This window comes from Rhinoderma darwinii, chromosome 1 (assembly GCF_050947455.1).
Source record: "Rhinoderma darwinii isolate aRhiDar2 chromosome 1, aRhiDar2.hap1, whole genome shotgun sequence".
NCBI classification, from domain to species: Eukaryota; Metazoa; Chordata; class Amphibia; order Anura; family Rhinodermatidae; genus Rhinoderma; species Rhinoderma darwinii.
In genome coordinates this window covers 343,082,613-343,103,430 of record NC_134687.1, presented here as the reverse complement: position 1 = coordinate 343,103,430, position 20,818 = coordinate 343,082,613, and the positions used below count along the sequence as shown (strand labels likewise).

The 20,818-nt window shown below is 41.2% G+C and overlaps 1 protein-coding gene across 3 annotated transcripts in view; it reads right to left on the bottom strand.

The window, feature by feature from the left end:
* FSD1L (fibronectin type III and SPRY domain containing 1 like) overlaps positions 1–20,818 on the bottom strand; it is a 67,927-nt gene that overhangs the window by 31,994 nt on the left and 15,115 nt on the right. For all 3 annotated transcript variants that reach the window (XM_075826046.1, XM_075826054.1, XM_075826064.1), the window contains exons 2-5: positions 9,925–10,020; positions 6,171–6,302; positions 4,960–5,061; positions 274–296 (exon numbers count right to left, since the gene is read on the bottom strand). In XM_075826046.1, the coding sequence (XP_075682161.1) occupies positions 274–296; positions 4,960–5,061; positions 6,171–6,302; positions 9,925–10,020 (353 nt within the window). The remainder of the gene's footprint in view (positions 1–273; positions 297–4,959; positions 5,062–6,170; positions 6,303–9,924; positions 10,021–20,818) is intronic.

The following is a 20,818-nucleotide window of genomic DNA, read 5'->3' as shown; positions in this document are numbered from 1 at the left end:
GGACAACAACGGATTACCAGAGAGAAGGTTTCAATAGAACATATAAACCCTTTAGCACGGCTCTTAAATAAAGTCTGACACAACATTCTAAGCGATACATAATGGATTGTGTTTAGAACAGGTCAGATTTTCTGAGAAGTTCCAAAGGGGTGCGTGCGCTCCATCATATTTGCAATGGATCACACAAAATATTACGACTACATTTGGAACACGAGAAACTGACATTTATGGTTAAAAAAAATAGAAAAAAAAAGGAGGATAATGGTACAGTACCTATCCTTGATCTGTCTGGCAGCCTTGGTGCAAGAAGGAAAGAGAAAGCAAAGTTAGTGTATTCATGCAAGTGAAAGTGGAAGGGAAATCCATGCAGGTTTTAGGGTAAAATAAATATCCCCCAACACCCACTTCTTGTGCACCCGTAAGTGGTCATTCTGTAAGACAGTTTTTCAGAAAGACAAGAAATATGTTGATGTTAAACAAGTTGTTAGCAGTAGTTAATCATGAGCTATGAAGGAAATAAGAATATTACATAAACACCTGATTTTACGAATCCGAATTCAACTATTTTTTTTTACGGAGTCAACCTACATAAAAAAGGTGAGTAACTTTGAATCCATAAAAATCCTGGAGATCCTCCTAACATATATACTTTATTTAACCTATTTGTCCCCCCCGTCCCCCCCAGGATAAATTATCCTCGTGACGGGTTCTCTTTAAATCCACAGAGGCAGGCACGGGTTTTCCCTCCTCTTGTTGTGGAGGAGAGGTCACATTGTTACACATCTGGTAGACTTGCCCCAAAGTTCGTCGTTTCTGAATACGTTTTTGCTATTGTTTGCACCCCATAACCCATGTTTCTCTAAAAAAAAATAAAAAAAAACCCTGTTGATTGATTAATAACTAACATTCTACAAAATAAAACAGATCTCTTTGAGAGGATTTAGATCCCATGGGTCCATTATTCTACAAATACGCGATTGATTCTCTTGATGTTCCTGCTCAGTTGTCTACTGGAAGCAGAGTCTGAGGAATCTAGATATTCCCTTTAATTAGGGAAATCGGACAATCTCCTTTTCTTTATTTTCTGTTAATTGCATGTATACCTGTGATAATGTTTTTGCGCATTTTGAATCTCCCCTATCCTATTGCTTACAATGCACCACTAATATCGTTATATAATACATGTATTGTATTACTATTTTCGGTTTTAGATTTTAATTGTTTACCTAATAAAAAAATATTGAAATAGAAAAAGGTGAGTAACTTTGTAAAAACTTTGCTTAAAGTACATGGCGCTACCAGGGTCATGTAACATATCAGGGCTATTAATTCTTTCATTCTGATCCCCCAAATGCGAGGTTTAAAGGTGCACTGCACACTATTGGTCCTTATAGGGAGTCTGTTAGCCGTTTTGACCCCTGACAAACTGCTAACATCGCTACATACACGACTGGGAAACAAGTTTGAACAGCCCCATGTCTTGACATCCCTAGTGCAAGAGCAAAGTTGAGGGGTTAGGGAGGGTTTTCAGTCGAGAAACCAGGACACTTTACTAATTGATGAACGCCCAGCTGGCACTTGACCTCATTAGCATTCGTCATGCGCGAGTCATTATTTTCTCTGTTAGGGTAGCAGTAGGATCGGCAACACGGGGATGTTTAGATTGTTTACCATCACCCACGTTGCAATGTTAACAGTTTGAGAGGTCAAAACTGCTGACAGTTTCCCTTTAACCCCCTCCCACAGTGCACCGCAATAGTACAACACGGGAAGCAAGTACTTCCCGCACCACGTCATACTATTATGGTGAAGGGATGGCGCGGGCTTAAGCGCTGTGCCCGCACCATCAGCAGCAGATATTAGCTGTAACATACACCTGATACTCTGCTGCAATGTTTAGAATCTGAGATAACTCCAATCTCAGCCGTTTAACCCCTTGAATGTTGCGGTCAATAGCAACTATGGCACCTAATTTTTTTTGGAAGGGAGGACTCCCTCTGTAAGTGTATCAGGGCCCCTGTGACATGATTGCTGGATGCCAATGTGTTGCCATGGCAGCCGGGGGCCTAACAAAGACCCCCAGGGTCCGCTATAATTTTGTGCTGAATAGGTCCTGCTTAAGGCAAGGTCTAATAGGCTTCCTGTCAGTAAAGTAATGACAGGCAATAATATACAGGAGTATTGCAGTGTATCTTAGATGCAATCAACGGATCACATGTTCAAGTCCCATAAGAAACAATTCTAAAAAGGAAAAACAAAAATCTTAAAAATGTTTTATTATGGGAAAAAAGAAAACATTAAATAAAAAAATATAAATAAAACCTATATATAATTAATATTGCCGCAACTGTAAAGACCTGTACTATAAAATAAACATTACTTATCCTGCACAGTGAATGCTGCATATAACAAAAAAAAAGGCTCTTGGAATGCAGCGCTGCAAAAACAAATTGTTTTAAAGAAAAATGTTTATTGTGCAAAAAGTAGCAAATCATAAAAATAAAAAAAAAATCTAAATTTGGTATATTCTGAATTTAACTGTAGACCGGCAGCATCGAACTCAAACTCAGTGCAAGATAATTAAAGCAAAGCACTCCAAAAGTTACAGACAATTTATGCAGATTTTAACTACAGAATTTTGTCTACCGTTCAAAGGATTTGTTTCTGACAATTGTTCTCAGACTATTCTCGATCAATGACGAGAGTGAAATGATGCGTCAGGACATTATGACAAGACGCGTTTCTTTATATTTACCTATCCTCAAGGACTGTGAAAAACTGTGACAGGCATTGCAAACAGTTCTTCTCACGTCTAAGGCTTGTGTTTGACTAGTGATGTCATCCCTATGCTCCACTGCCTCCCAATGCCGCCTACTGAACTATTCATTGTGCACTTTGTTGTCCATCTATAGAACTTTTTATAGCTAGCTTTTAAAGCAGTTTCTAACACAAGCTGTGAAAAAACTCATTGTATTGAATATTTGTCATGTAGTGAATGTTTTTTGAGCTTTAAAGATATTCACTAGACAATTTTATATAAAATAAACTTTTTTCAGAGCGGATCTATCAAACTAGAAAGACAAAAAGCTTTAACAGATTTTGGCTTTGTTTCTCTGTCTAAACTGAGTGCACTAGAGAAGATGCTGAGAAGGAGAAGTGCTGCGCCTAGAGAGCCTGCCCAGTAAATGTGTTCAAAATTGTGGCACGCACTGCACATTTACTATAGGCACAAAAAATACCACGTGGATGTTGTTCAAAAGAAAACCGTTATTGCCAGGAGACATTTCCACTGCAGGAAGCGAAGCATTGCATGGAGTCCATATAAATTAATGGCCGAAATGTATTGCATGAACGGGCCTGGTCCACCAAAGCAGGAGCCGCTCTTACAAAGGGACCCCCCTCTAGGGGCATTTGGATAGGAGTTGTCTACATGTGACAACCTTTTTAAAAGAACACTAAACATAGAAAATACACAAGAAATAGAACTATATCCCAGCACTTCATCTCCTCCACTACTGCTAATCTTGTCTTCCATACATGGCGCACAAAGAGAAGATTAGAATCCCGCTCTCCTATGTCTATGTATCACACATATAGAAACAGCAGCCACATGGAGGAGATTTTACAGCAATAAGGAGAGGTGGAGCTGTGAATCCAGCACTGGGGTGAAATATAGCACTTACTAGAAGCTCCAGCAGCGTCCGTGTGTGTGTGTGTGTCTCTACCTCTATCTTACTCTGCTCCTGCTCTCCTCCTTCCCCTCCCCTTTCCATAGACTTCTATGGGCAGCTTGTAACCTGATCCCTAAATGAACAGATAGTCCGTTTGATGAGACGGAAAAAAATTGTAAATTCAGAGTGAGAGAACAGTTAGGAGTGGAGGGGCTGATAAGTGATAAGATATATATTATTAGAGAAAAATTCCTATTACAAAGTTTCTTATATTCGCTTGTACTGATGATTTATGCAGTTTATTGAAAAGTTACTGACCACAAGACAATAAATGAAAAAGGTGATATATTCTTCTTAAAGGGAGCAGTTACTTTGCCCCATGTGTGATGAGGGTGTTGAATAGCTATGTTACTAATGTAGTAATAATTTAAAAAAAAGTTTATGTATTGGGTCAGGTTCCTTTTAATAAAATATTTTATTTAAAAAGGTCAAAAATTAAAGAGAAACTTGAAGTATCTTAAGTCATATGGAAAATGTCAAGGAATGGAAAGTTTACTAGTCTAAACAAAGAGGCACTTCACAATTATTTATGCAGAGGTATCATATGACATTTTGCTAAAGGGAATCTGTCACCAGGACAAGATGTCCTACTAATGTTCATCTAGGTGGTAGAAATGGTACTTACTAAACAGCTTCCTAAAGTGCTGCCAATAGGTTGTAAAACAGCCATCCATATATGCCCCTTTCTTATACCACTTCTCTCAGAGGTCACAAAACACAATTTCCTGCAGCCCTGGCGCCTTAGAAATATGAAGTGCCCCAATTCTGAGGAATTCATAATTAATAGCTCGTTTTATTTCTGGATCAGGAATTTCAAAGGGTCAATTTGTGGGTGCAATTAGTTCAGCCTTGATAGGGCATCATACAGATGCCGCCATCGCTATACTGGCATGGTTTCTTTTAACAATACAGAAATATTGCAATCAAGCATAAGAGTGAATCAACTTCTACACAGAAATGTCTAAATATGAACACATGCAGTATAAAGATTTCATTAAGTATAGTGAGATTTCAAGTGGAGATTTTAGATTTGAACACGTACGGAGAAGTGCCACAGTCATGGCAGATTATAGACAGAAGTGGTATTGAAGCTGCGTTGTCGTGCCTTTAAATACACTGAAGCATAGGCTGTTCATGCTCCTACGAGTAGCATCATCTAAGTGTATATGTAAAGAGTGTAGGAAGAAACATGTCTTTAAGGTTATTCTTCAAAGTCACATTTCTGTACCTTGGTAAACTCCTCAGGCTCCTTTATGTCCACAGTCCGTGAAGCAAATTCTAATAGCTCTTCTGAGCTCTCCAGGGCATTTGTACATTGGGACATCTGATTCTAGAACAGAATGGAGATATGAGTGGGCAATGGAAGTGTGAGCTTTGAGAAACATGATGCGATTTAAAAGCTAAGACACGAACTCTTAAGATAGGCCATGCTGCTTATTGAAAATGCGGAGATCTTCAGACCTTCTTTGCTTGTTCAAAATAAAATTGAAATAGTCCCACTCTCATGTTCATACATAATACAGAATTGTATTTATTTACCCCGTCTTTTATATAGCATCAACATATTTCACCATGCTGTATAATCGTTCACATCATTCCTTTTCCCCAGTGGGGCTCAACATTTTATTCTCAGAGAAAAACTAGGTCTATTTCATAGCCAATTTACCTATCAGAATGTTCTTGGAGCGTCAGAAGAAAAACAGAAACCCAAGCAAGCACTAGAAGAACATTACAACTCCTTGGAAATGTTGCCCCTGGTCGGATTCAATCACTTATCGCTGATCTTTTTGTCCATTTAGACTAGAAAATAATAGTTCTTATCAATTGAAAATAAATGAATCGTAATAAGAATTGCTAGGTGTAATCTGCGCTTAAGGCCGGATTCACACGAGGATGTGTGTTTTGCGCACGCAAAAAACGCAGCGTTTTGCGCGCGCAAAAGTTCCGTGTGTCAGCAGCATATGATGCGAGGCTGAGTGATTTTCACGCAGCCGCCATCATTATGACACACGGTTTGTAAACAGAAAAGCACGTGGTGCTTTTCTGTTTTCATTCAGTTTTTACTGCTGTTGTGCGAATCACGCGCGTCATAAGGAAGTGCTTCCATGTGCTGCGCGTGACTTTCACGCACCCATTGACTTCAATGGGTGCGTGATGCGCGAAAAACGCACAAATATAGGACATGTCGTGAGTTTTACGTAGCGGACTCACGCTGCGTGAAACTCACGGACTGTCTGAACCGCCCCATTGACTAACATAGGTCCCTGCGAGGCGCGTGAAAATCACACACTTTGCACGGACGTATTATACGTTCGTCTGAATAAGCCCTAACAGTAACTACATAAACCATATACAAACCTCAGTTGCCTATAAAAGAAGCAATTATTAGCATTGAGTGATTCATAGCGGACATAAAAGTAACACGAAGTACACTCCTACCTGTAACTCCTGGGTTTTGTGGGCCTGTTCTTGTTTTATACTGTTAGTCATGCTCTCCTTCATCTCATCCAGCACAGAATAAAGACTATCAAACTCTTCATCCAAGTCTGACAGCACTTTGGTAGAGTTTGCCTTGAAAACAAAACCAGGATAGATAACACCAATCGCCCTTCACAGCTAAATCTAATTTTACTATAAAACACAACCAAAATGCACGTATATGAGAACATATTATTCAGATTATTTTATGTATGATATTCTTTTGGAGTTCTAAAGAGGACATTGAAGGCTCACAGGAAGTCTAGCCGCTGGGCCAGAGACCGAGTGCGGTGGTTAAGGGATTAATTTTATCGATATAGGCTAGGGGAAGGTTTCAAGTTGTGCAATAAGGATTAGCCAATTAATGACCAGCGGTGTAAAGGGTGGTCCTACCGCCATTTGTTAAAGAAAACTGGTGTGCACATCTAATTCCCCCTCTTTTGGCCGTTACCTGTCCCATCCTCCCTCCCCTTTTTTGGCTAGGTTGTTTCTGTTTCTTTGCCTGTACTTCTATAAAAAAAATAAAGATACATAAACATACGATAAAAATAAAGATGGAACAATTTATATGTGGGATTATTATCTTTGAGCAATTTGTATCAGTTGTTGGACTGTGTTGTGTGCATTGCTTTTATTCTGTCACAGCTGGCGGTAAGGATATGGTATGGCCTACATTCCCTCAGGACAGCAGGCTGGCATACAGGTAATATTGTGTACCGGTAAGAGCACTTAAGTTATTCAGTTCTTGGTTTAGAGATTGAAAATCTAGAATAAAGCTGTGGCCGACCCTCGAGTCATCCCACTTTAAATCCATCAATGCCTCGCCTCAATTTATTTTGATAATATAATTGGCGACTAGCCTGGTTCAAAAAAGGGAAGGATCTCAGAAGTACAGTAGTGTTAAAAAAAAAATAGCAGTGAGTTTACAAAAGTAAATAAAGCGCCAGATCAGAATAACTTTTATTTGCCTAAATGCAAATGCACTGGAAATCCTACACATTCAATTCCAGATAAAAACAATAACAAACATTTATCCAATTTGTGTTAAGCCTTTAGAGAAAGTAAAAAAAAGAAAAAAGAACATTCGGCTGTTCAAAAAAAAAAAAAAAAAAATAGCAGGATCAGCATTTTTCTTTAAAAACGAAAAAATGTAATGTATAAACTAAATTTTTTTTTTTTTCAGATTTCACTTTACTGATCTAATATTTAGTGGCATAACCGTGGTCTCTGTGAACTGCTTGACATCTGTGCTGCATGGAGTCGACCTCTGAACAGGTATTCCAGACTTGGACGACATTCACAGTTCAGCATTTTTGGGTTTTGCCTCATAAACCACTTTTTTGATGTCACCCCACAAGTTCTCTATGGGATTGAGGTCAGGGCATTGGGCTGGCCACTCCATTACCTCAATCCTGTTTGTCTGTAACCAAGATGTTGTCCGCTTACTGGTGTGTTTTGGGTCATTGTCGTGTTGAAAGGGCTTTTCTTCTTTGGAATAGGGCAACATGATCTCCTCCAGTATTTTTATATATTTCAAACTGTTCCAGGACCCCTTGTATGTGATAAATAGGCCCAACACCATGGTATGCGGAACATCCCCATGTTATGATTTTTGCAGCACCATGCTTTGCGGTCTTCAGTGTATTGCAGTATGAATTCAGTGCTCGGGGGTCGTGTGACATACTGCCTGCGGCCACTATACCCAAAAAGAAGAATTTTGCTTTCATCGGTCCACAAAATGTTGCGCCATTTCTCTGTGGGCCAGTCAATGTGTTCCTTAGCAAATTTTAACCTATTCAGGACATGTCTTTTCTTAAACAACGGGACTTTGCGGGGAGTTCTTGCTGGTAACTTGGCTTCACTTAATCGTCTTCTGATTGTAGCAATACTCACTGGTAACTTCACATCTTCTTTCATCTTTCTGGAGGTGACCACTGGCTGAGCCTTTGCCATTTTGGCTATCCTACGATCCATTTGAACAGTAGATCCCCGCATCCTTCCACATCTTTCAGGTTTTGGTTGCCACTTCAAGGCATTTGAGATAATGTTAGCCGAGTAGCCTAGAATTTGCTGCACTTCTCTATATGTTTTTCCCTCTGCAATCATCTTTTTAATCAAAGTACGTCTCTCATAAGAACAATGTCTGGAACGACCCATTTTCCCCAACCAACATGTGCAACATTTGCCTCCCTCCTACCTTAAATAAGGGCCAAAATTGTCACCTGTTATTCCACAGAATGAATGACTTCACCAATTTAACTCCTCACTGCCATTATTTTGAACAAGCCCCTTACAATGAATAATGCAATTACTCAGAATGTGCGGCTTGTCCTAATTGTTGGCTCTGGGTTTTTTTCTACTGCACTTACAAGTAAATTATTTACCATGTAGAAAAATCACTTCTAAAACCATTGATTTATCAGGTTAATGGTGTCGGACTGCAATTTTTTTTTTTACACTACTGTAGGCAGAAAGAAAACATTGATTTAAAAAGCCCCCACACTAAAAATGGTAAGGGGCAGCATGAATATTTAGCTGAACCGTTACAGTATTACCATTAAGGTTAATTGTTATTTTTTATAGCAACTAAAACTATCTTCTAGCCTGCTGGGCAGCATATTTCTTAAGAGCCCAGACAACCATTTGTATGTACCCTTTTATTACTCACAGATGCCCATTCTGCATGAACATTCCTTTGGGAAATATACAAGATGTCATTAACAAATAGCAGCAGGCATCCAGCTCTCACTGGGTTAACAGTGCCAGGCGGCTGCTTGTGCAATGGACTTTATCAACTCATTAGTCACCACCATACAAATGACTGCCTGATGCCTTTTAGCCATTTAGAGGACAAAGTTCCTGTAGATAATGGTGGCTTTCCATACGTCTCCTCAAAAGGACTGGCATGTAGGAAAGAGAAGCTGGCAGAAAGATAGAAAAGGACTCGCCAGTGTACAAATGAGGGAATCTGGCACAACTTTGTCTACTAAACCCTACGACATGCAAGTCACAAGAAGTAGGGCTAAACGAACTTCATGGTATAAAGACTGCTATTTATATAGATGTGAAAAATAGCCCCTTAAACAGTGTGAGGGACTTGTACATGTCCTGATGATCCACTGATGATCAATATCCGAGAGCATTCTGATCAATGATAGAATGAAGCACTGTCTGTCATTGGACGCTCTTCTAAATGCACCGCCCTGCTATCCAATACATCTAGGGGTGCACAACTTTTCTGGGCCACACTCCCAAGGGCTGCAATAAAACTTAACTGGGTAGTCCCATCTGTAACATTTGTTGCTTATCAACAGTATATGCCGTAAATGTCGCATAGGTGGGCAGAATGGGGTTCCACTGCTCCCCTGTTCGGCACTCCAGAGTAGTTGAGGTGGTCACACATGAGAACAGCTGTCTTTATTATAGTTTATGAGTGTTACAAAAACAGTCCAATGCTTCACAACTCCCTAAAACTACAATGAAAAGAGCTTTACAGATATGCAGCCACCTCTCCTCCTCCGCTCTAGAGTGCCAGACAGAGAGGAGTGCCCAAACATGGGGTGACCGAACAGCATCGTGGGCTGCAGGGTATACACCCCTGATCTAGATGGTGGACACAGTGTACCATGCCCTGAATTGCAGCCACTTTAAACCCACATAGGATACCTTCACCCTCTCGTCACTTATTACTGGATGTCTTTGATTGAACACTTACCTGCGCGCCTTTTAGTACATGACTTAACGTGTCAATAAAATTCTGAATTTCATCATTTTTATTGGCAAGCGTTGTGATGATCCTCTGCAAAGCTTCCTACAGACAAAAGAGATGTGAATTAGAAGATATTCAAAATAATCCTCAGAATTCCTGTTAACAATATCTCTATAAATTAAACAGGAAAAGCGATGCATACAATTATGGACAGTACCTAGAATGATATCTTCTGTCAAAGTCGATAGCATGAGGGATGTAAGGGTTCGAGATTGTGCGGATAGCGTGAAATCACAGATTACAGAGTAAATCTTATTATTCTGCCATATAAGCAATAATCCCTCCCAGGACAGTTTAATCCACCAACAGTGCTGGTACCAGGCGAGCCCTTATTGGGAGACTCCAGGTCAACTAAGGACTTATCTAATGAGCCATTTACTTAGACACTATTAGCAATATTGAATTATGTATACACAAGTATATAACTGGTAAACCGGAAGAAACAACAGTACTGGTACACGCAGGTTAGGCCCCATTCACATCACGTTTGTGCTATCCGCCGGGCGTATAGGTTTTTAAACACTAAAAAAGTATTGAAACGTATAGCTCGGCGTATACATAGACTATAATGAGTCAAACGAAGACCAAAATAGCATTCGTTTGGTCTATGTTTGTCATGGTTTAAGTTGGGATACTGGTTTTTGGAAGCACTGAAAAGCGTAGTCTGCTACGCCATTCTGTACTTTTAAAAAAACGTATACGCGACGCAACGTTTTTTTTTAGCATTGATTTCAATGGATGACGTATGCAAACGTAATGCTATACGTTTGTATCCGTTTACATACAGTAAATCTCAGTTTTTTTCCTTTTTTTCTATCCGTGATCACTTTAAAAAGAAAAAAAAACAACTTATGTTTTTTTTAGGTAAAATAACGGACAGAAACGTATACCGATGTAGGAGTATATGCTAAACGTGCACGCTATAAAAAAAAAACAGACGTAAACAGAAAATGGTACAAGTTTATACAAGTTTTCAATGGTCCACGTTTTTATTTAAAAAAAACATACGCCCAGCAGATAGCACAAACGCGATGTGAATGGGGCCTTAGAGTGCTCCCTCCCTTAAAACAAATGGTTTCATATGTTACACGTTTGATTCGGTGGAAATTAACAGCAGCTGTTGGTAAAATGCGATCTTCAGCAAACTACATGGACACTTCCAAAAGAAGTCAGGACCCAATGAGTTAATAATACAGGAGCCAGCATTATCCCTTAAGAAGCCTTGAAACTATACAATTACAGACATCAAGATAGTATGTGAGCTGCACTGGCTCCCAGGATATATTCATATAAGCATATCTTAAAAGGTATAGTACATGCAAAATTCATGTTTATGTACTGTAGTACAGTGGTTCCCAAACTTGGAGGATGAAACCCACATTTGGCCGAGACTTGTTTGGGACCCCCCCCACTACCGTACTTAGCCCCAATCACGAAATAAGTCCCTGCAACATCACAAACAATGAGAATTGTATTTAAAACCAGAGAATACCATCCAAGGAACGTATTCTGCCTCTGTTCCACTTTATAGCGGTACACGGCCTCTAGCCCTCCGGTACACGGCCTCTAGCCCTCCGGTACACGGCCTCTAGCCCTCCGGTACACGGCCTCTAGCCCTCCGGTACACGGCCTCTAGCCCTCCGGTACACGGCCTCTAGCCCTCCGGTACACGGCCTCTAGCCCTCCGGTACACGGGAATTTGTGAAACACTGCTGTAGTGTATGAGCAGGATGTTGAGTTATACAAGCATTGACTCAACAGAAACGCCTCCAAAATATGTAATTTCCTTTCTGCATTAGGTACCTGGCTCCTGAAATATATTCATTTATGATATACTTTCCTTCATTGTAGGGCAAGTTCAAACATGCCGCTTTATTTAGGTTTTATTCACTTTGGTTTTTGTTAAAGAAAATTGCAGGGTAGCAAATTAGAACTTTTGGTAAAAGATGTGACGCATGCCAAATCCCCTTGGGTTCTTTTCTGATTATGCTGCGGTATTTGGAGAAAAATGCAATCACAACTATAAATAATTATGAATCCAGCCTAAGGGTTCATGTGCAGTGGCAAATAGAGCCACTGCAGTCCTATAATACAGAGCTGTAGGCACGGAGTACCACTATATGGTGCCTATGTGAGGCACCGTATTCTCCCTGTAAACAAAGTAGTGATTTACTATATATAACAAGTATGTTCAGACTCCCTCTAAACAGTAAGGGTATGTTTACACGGAGGAATTTTGCAGACGGAATCCGCCCCAAAATTCTGCCTCCCATTAATTTCAATGAGAGTAAAATGCTTCTTTTTCCCGCTAGCTGATAGTTTAAGCTAGCGGGAAAAAGAAGCACCCTGTTGATTTCGCCCGAACCTTCCATTGACGTCAATGGAACGGAGGAATCTTCCTGCCGTCGACAGGAATAGTTCTGTGGCGGATCTTGCAGCGGTACCGGCCACGCAAAATCCTCAATGTGAACTAGCCCTAAGTGATGGCATATCTTAGTAATTGATGGCATTGTACGGTGGTGAGAAAAACACAGAACGTATAAAAATCAATGGAAATTACTATGGGGCAGATTACTGGCATTTCATACAACAGTCTTATCTTAAAGGCTGCAGGAGTAAGAGGTGACAAATGTATTAAAGGGAGACAGTCACCAGAAATTGGCCTATCAAAGCAGTGTAGAAGACGTGATCCCGCATTCTTCTGAGCGTGCCCGCGCCTCAGCGCAGTAGAGTCGATTCGACCAGTGAAATTCCACTGCTATACTGCACATGCGCCAATACCGAGGTGCGGGTGCGCTCAGAAGAACACTGGGCCATACGTGATCATGTCTGCTACACTGCCTGGCCCGGTCAATCAGAATAGTAAGGAACGGACGGACTGGGAATAGACGGTAGAGCAGTTTGGAGCAATGGTGACACCCTCGTTGCTCCAAAAAGCTCATTTGCATATAAGGAATAAAGTTATTTTCGCTGCAACGGAGCCACTCATCTGAAAAATGAAAACCGCGTTATATTCAGGAGAGGGGCTATCACTATTTAATGCACACTCCTTCTGCAGCATTCTTTGACCCGTCTGCGTCCTGATGGGAACGGGTTTTCACCCACCCACCTACCTAGTAAGTTTGGCCTTTTTTGTGGTTTTGATGATATCTATGTCCCATTTTTTCTGTGACTATATTTCTGTGCTGATGCTTCGATAGGCCATTTTCAAGTGAGACTCCCTTTAAGAGGCGCATCGGCTTAATAAATATGACACCTCTCCAGTTGTCCTTGCACCAGCTCGTAGCTTGCGTAGATTTCCGTTATGATTAATGCAAGTTTCTGGCGTAAATTATAGTAAATGTGTATTTTTCTTAAAATGCAGTGAGAAACAGAAAACAGTAAAAGGTCACATGCAGTCTGTAATAGTCGGGGTTAATTAACATTGCAGATGAGAACACTATAGACGTGGCTTGCTGCTCTGCAGGAAACTATTTTTAGCTATTGATTGATTGCTCACCAGTCAATAGAACCATAAGCCAGCAGAATAAAAGCAATGTGTACAATTGTATTACATATTACCTTTATTATATGTATTTAGAAGTAAATAATCATTATAAATTAACAGTATATAAAGAACTCACAGTATAGGAGTACTACTGACAGTATGGGAGTGGGCAGCACTATGTAGATGGTAAGTTTGTGCGCTTGACCTTACTTGCCAATTCCCTCTGTGCAATGTACACGTAGATTCCAGCCATAATCCTCTTGCTCTCTAGGATAAGTAAATGCACTGAACACTGCCGGCCGGTGTCTTGTTTCCCTGTATCAGAAATAAACCACTTGGCTCAGTGGAAGTATGAGCAGTATATCTATAAATAACCAAGCAGAGGAGTCCAAGAAAGTGCACAGAAGTCTGTCCGTCAACGTGACATGTCTTTTATTGGCAGTGCTGGGATGTCAGTTATAACCCATAGGTGACACGTGTATAGTATAGACCAGCGTTTCCCAAACCGTGGGTCGCGACCCCCTGGGGTGATCGTGTGAAGACCTCCGGGGGTTCGCGAGCCAATCACCGATGTCCCGCATCCAACTGTATCTGCGCCCTCAGGACGCAGATAGAGTTGAATTAAACAATGGAGCAAGGAGTTGATGGGTCCTTGCTCCATCATTCACTATCTGAGCGTCTTGGCACGGCGTCATTGCGCCTGTCTGCGCTGAATCACTCATAGCACAGACCAAAGGAGAAGGATCTCCTCCACTCATCATGGGAATAGAAATAGGGAAGTAATTATTTTATTATTTTTCTATTAGGCACTATGGGAGTCGATATGGGCCAATATACTGTGTGTGGGCAGCTATAAGGGCATTATCCTGTGTTGGAAGGCACTACAGGGACATTATACTGTGTGGGCAGCTATAGAGACATTATACTGTGTGTGGGGGCAGCTATGGGGGTCTTTAACCTTTGTGGGGATAGCTATAAGGGCATTATTCTGTGTAGGGGCAGCTATAAGGGCATTATCCTGTGTGGGCAGCTATAGGGGCATTATCCTGTGTTGGGAGGCACTACAGGGACATTATACTGTGTGGGCAGCTATAGAGACATTATACTGTGGGGGGGGGCAGCTATGGGGGTCATTAACCTTTGTGGGGATAGCTATAAGGGCATTATTCTGTGTGGGGGCAGCTATAAGGGCATTATCCTTTGTGGGCAGCTATAGGGGCATTATCCTGTGTTGGGAGGCACTACAGGGACATTATACTGTGTGGGCAGCTATAGAGACATTATACTGTGTGGGGGGGGCAGCTATGGGGGTCATTAACCTTTGTGGGGATAGCTATAAGGGCATTATTTTGTGTGGGGGCAGCTATAAGTGCATTATTTTGTGTGGGGCAGCTATAAGGGAATTATCCTGTGTAGAGAAAGTTTGGGAACCACTAGTATGGACTAATTCATAATCAGAATCTTTCAATGTTAGTAAAGGGACGGTATATTGATTCTTACTTTTTTTTATTTTTACAAATCACTTTAGTTTTTACTGTATTATTTAGTGGCACAGTAAAAGGGAAAATAATCATGGAATACAAGTGACAAAAGGGCCAACCTTAAAATTTCCACTGTACCTGTAAACCTGGTTTACTATACGATTTCTAGTAAAACAACATTAGGAGCTCTCCTGTAAACAGTTGCCATGACTTTGAGCGTAATACAGCACCAACATTGTCAATGAGATTCCAGGAAATCTCATGTACACGCTGCAGTATTTTTCGGGACGTAAATGGACTTGCGTTGCGTACTATGTCAATTTACCTTGCGTTCCCGTTTGTGAATTGTATCTGCCTAGTGCTGTGGAAAAATCGCACCAAAACCCGCAGAATGAAAATGCGCTGAAAAACGCATAAAAACCGCACAATTAGGGCTTATTCAGACGAACGTATAATACGTCCGTGCAACGCACGTGATTTTCACGCGCCTCGCACGGACCTATGTTAGTCTATGGGGCCGTTCAGACAGTCCGTGATTTTTGGGGTTTGTGCACACGATAGCAGGCATTTACGTCTGAAATGACACTGTTTTCAGGAGAAAACAGCTGCCTCGTTTCAGACGTAAATGCTCCTCCTCGCATTTTGCGAGGCTTCTCTGACAGCCGTAAATTTTGAGCTGTGCTTCATTGAGTTCAATGAAGAACGTCTCAAATTACGTCTGAAAGAAGTATCCTGCACTTCTTTTGACGAGGCTGTATTTTTACGCGTCGTCGTTTGACAGCTGTCAAACGACGACGCGTAAATGACAGGTCGTCTGCACAGTATGTCGGCAAACCCATTCAAATGAATGGCCAGATGTTTGCCGACGTATTGTAGCCGTATTTTCAGACGTAAAACGAGGCATAAAACGCCTCGTTTACGTCTGAAAATAGGTCGTGTGAACCCAGCCTTACGCAGCGTGTGTCCGCTGCGTAAAACTCACGACATGTCCTATATTTGTGTGTTTTTCGCGCATCACGCACCCATTGAAGTCAATGGGTGCGTGAAAATCACGCGCACCACATGGAAGCACATCCGTGGGACTCGCGTGATTCGCGCAACAGCAGTAAAAAGTATGAATGAAAACAGAAAAGCACCACGTCCTTTTCTGTTTCCAAACATACAAACAGTGTCATAATGATGGAGGCTGCGCGAAAATCACTCAGCCACGAATCATATGATGCTGACAAACGGAGTGGTTATGTACCTTTTGCGCGCGCAAAACGCAGCGTTTTTTGCGCGCGCAAAACGCACACGCTCGTGTGAATCCGGCCTTAGGTGCAGTATTTATCTGCGCATTTCCTGCGTATTGCTGCGGTTTTGGTGCGTATTTTCCGCAGCAAAATACACATTGTGTGCATGTAGCCTGAAAGGAATGTAAAGTATCAACTAAAAATATTTAAAAAGATAAAAATTGGGGCGACACCTGCCCCAAAAAACCCGGCTTGTGCATAAAGTATCAAAGCGTACCTTACTAATCCATTGATTATTAATTTAATTATTAAAATTACCCCATTATTACATCACCCTATTATGCCCTGATGTACTCCACACAGTTAACATATACTCCCACATTATAAACTGAAACACCAGTAAAACTCCATACAGAACTACGACCAAGCAAAATCTACACTCCAAAAGCCAAATGGTGGTCCCTCCAAGCCTGGCAGTGTGCCCAAACAGCAATTTATGACCACATATGGGGTATAAACTGGAGAACCTGCTTGAAAACTTATAAAAGGTCGCGTCTCTAGTGGCACAAGCTGGACACAACAAATTGGGCACTGAAACGGCAATTTTCAATCTGCCTCATCCACGGTGTACGAATTTCTGCAAAACAGTTGTGCGGTCAAAATGCTCACTACACTTCTAGATTTTAATATATTACATGTCTATTTTAGGTGTATTTATTATTAATTTTTTTTGCACATTATTTTTTTACTTTTATTTTTTTTATTATTATGGTCTGTCCCGCAAAGGGCAGTAAGACCCAGCAGCAGCCTGCCATTATCCACACCCGGTGATCAAATGACCAATCACATGATCACCGGGACCAATAGAGGCAGCGGTGCTGCCGCTGCCACTATTGAATAACACAGCGCTCATTGAGAAGTGATCAGAGTAGAAGCAGCGAAAGCTGCTTCTATCTTTTCCTCAGGGTCCCCGGCAGTCACTGACTGCCGGAGACCCGACATTCAACTGCCCGATCGCTCAGGCAGCAAGCTAAAACCCGCGCCGTAAATAGTCTATGGCGTGGGTTTTAAGACCACCGAACGCCGGCCGTGAATACACAACCAGCGGTCGGGAACCAGTTAATGTTGATGATTATGACTAACCGTTAATGAAAACCCAAAATTTAGTGTCTCATATAATAATCTCATTTTCGAAGCCCAATTTCAAAAATGATTTTTAATACTGAAACGTAGGCCTACCAAAAAGTATGTACAGTATATGCATTCAATACTTGGTCGGGGCTCCTTTTGCATGAATTACTGCATCAATGCGGCGTGGCATGGAGGCGATCAGCCTGTGGCACTGCTGAGGTGTTATGGAAGCCCAGATTGCTTTGATAGCGGCCTTCAGCTCGTCTGCACTGTTGGGTCTGGTGTCTCATCTTCCTCTTGACAATACCCCATAGATTGTCTATGGGGTTTAGGTCAGGCGAGTTTGCTGGCCAATCAAGCGCAGCGATACTGTGGTTAGTAAACCAGGTATTGGTAATTTTGGCAATGTGGGCAGGTGCCAAGTCCTGATGGAAAATGAAATCAGCATCTCCATAAAGCTTGTCAGCAGAGGGAAGCTTGAAGTGCTCTAAAATTTCCTGGTAGACGGCTGCGCTGACTCTGGACTTGATATAACACAGTGGACCAACACCTGCAGATGACATGGCTCCCCAAACCATCACTGATTGTGGAAACTTCACACTGGACCGCAAGCAACTTGGATTGACTCCTCTCCACTCTTCCTCCAGACTCTGGGACCGAGATTTCCAAATGAAATGCAAAATTGACTTTCATCTGAAAACAGGACTTTGGACACTGAGCAGACCCGTCCTTGTAAAGACTTAGGAAACCTTTGCAGGTGTTTTGTGTTGATTAGTTGATTAGAGTCACACCATGAGTCTACAATCTTCAACTTTTACCCAATATTCAAATTTTCTGAGACTAAATTTTGGGTTTTTATTAAACAGTTAGCCATAATCATCAACATTAGAAGAAAAAAAATGCTGGAAATAGATCACTCTGTGTGTAATGAATCTATATAAGGCTCTGTTCACATCTGCGTTGGGGTCCCGTTCTGACGTCCTGTCGGAGCTTTCCGTCCGAACGGGACCCTGAACAGACAAACTGACACGAACGGAAACCAGAGGTTTCTGTTTCCATCAACGTTGATTTAAATGGTGACGGAACGTCACACCAATGCAGATGTGAACAGAGCCTTATATAGGAGTTTCACTTTTTGAATTGAATTACTGAAATAAATTAACTTTTTGATGATATTCTAATTCATTAAGGACTAGTTTATAGTAAATTATATAAATGTATGATAGGTGGAGGAACCACTTCCATTAGCCAGAGCCATAAGCCACATGAATCTCTTCCCTGGAGGGCCACAGGTGTCCAATACAATCAATGGACACTTGCTGATTTTGATTGGTGTAACGTAATGGTAATGAATTTGCACAGAAGAAAACTAGCAATAACAGTGTATCACAAGGGACCCAGATAAGGCTCCATGCACACAACCGTATTTTTCATCAGAAATTACAGACAGTAATTACTGATAGTAATTACGGACCCATTAATTTCTATTGGCCACGGACACCTTTCAGTATTCTTACTGATGGGTGTCTGTGCTGAAAAAAATCTTAGAACCTGTCCTATTCTTGTCAGTAATTACGGCAAGGGCTCTCCCATAGAAGTGTATGGGAGCTTTCGTAAATACGGACAGCTACGGATGTGCATCCGTATACCATGCGTGTTTACTAAAGAGTTGCTATGCAGCGTGCTGATGACATTATTTGCATCCTCCCTCTTGTTTTTACGGATCCATAAAATACAGATGAAATGGGCATGATTATGTATCCGTATTTATGGACAGTATTTCCGGATATATGAAAATACGGTCGTGTGCATAGGGCCTTAGTCCTGAGGAACGAAAACGTGAAGATGGGTTTCCAAACTGGACAACTGCTCTATAGATTTGGATATACAATACTGTTAAAACTTACATAGGAAATTGTTATATAGTACACATGACCTACAGGCTTCCCTTCTATCCAAGTTGCAAGAGACCCCTAACTAATGAATGCGAGATTAAAATGGATTTGCTCCTTACGGCAGATGGGCACGTTAATTGAATTAGTCCAATCTTGTCTTACATTTCCAGTCACAATGACTAATCTGGGCAACTTGGCAAATCTAGTATAATTTCTTACGCTATTTGCCAACTGGCTCTTCTGATAACATTATACAGATGTATCATTTTTTTTTCTTGTCTGAAGGAACAACCTGTGAAGAAATTTCAGGAAATCTGGAAGTAGGTTTGTTTTCAGTCAATAGTTCTTGGCAAGGACTTTGCGACTTGTTCTTTTTTAAGTCGCTTATGGCACTTTTTTTGTATTTTTTTATTTAAAAAAAGGGGCTTAGAGGAAAAGGCAGGGCCACCCACATCCTGTCATTCACTATAATGTACGCTAGAATCTGGCGTAAATTACAGCTAAAATCTACTTCCTATAGAAAATTACTTTCTGGCACATGGATGGCTGGAGATGCGCCAAACTTATTAAATGGCTTTGCCAATAATAACATGGCCGTGCCCATAATAATGGTCCACGATTACAGGCATGGCTGGCCGCATACAGCCAGCTGCATTTTCAGCCCGTGCAACCATATAAAGTATGGGAGTACGGTCCGTAAAAAGCAAAAAACAGGACATGTCCTATCTTTTGTGGAGGCTTTCTACGGCCCGGAGACCTTCCTGCAAATATACAGGAAGGTGTCCGTGATCAAAAGAAATTTATGGGTCCGTAATTGCAGACCACAATTACAGACGAAATCTGAGGATGTGAGTATGGGGCCGAAGACTGGCATGTAAAACGCCCACATTAGTAAATCTGCCACACTATCCTGAGTGAAGAGTAAAGAGGACTGCAGGAATGGGAAGAGGGGAAGATCACGTCTGGTCTGAGGTCTATATAAATAGGTGCGGCATATGAGAAAAAATTCAGTTTCCTATTCTCAAAAGTTGGCAAGTATGATCCATACATGTAATAGACAATCGCCCACATTTATTATTCAGTTTACGTCTGACTTACATTTAGCAGAAATTGCAAAAGGTAAAAAAGTTGCAGCTAAAATTGTGCCCAATTTTCAACATTTGTCTACTCACGCTCCACTAAAGTCTATGGAAGTTACAGAAATAGCCGAGTGCTGTTTGAAGTGGAACCTGCACCTATCCGGTGGCTATGCCATAAGTGCTTAAGATGGGGATACCCCTATAAGATCTAGGTTGGACAAAATCTGTAGTTTTCACAAGCCAATTACACTCCTCTTAAAAAAAAATATTCCATAGAGATCAACAGAAAACAACCCAAAATGTAAGTGCCAGCAGCAACTGGGCTAGCTGCCTCGTAGGATCTGACCGGCCCTGGTGTTCACGTTATACACCCCTGCTATGACAGGCTCTCCCACCCCTTTCTATCATCCTGTGCTAGACTAAAACTGCCGTGCTTCCGGTGACAGAACTGGTAAAAGGATCTGCCCATGTAGATTATGAGACACGAGGGAAGAAAATCAATGGAGTGGTTACATAGTTCGTACGGTTGAAAAAA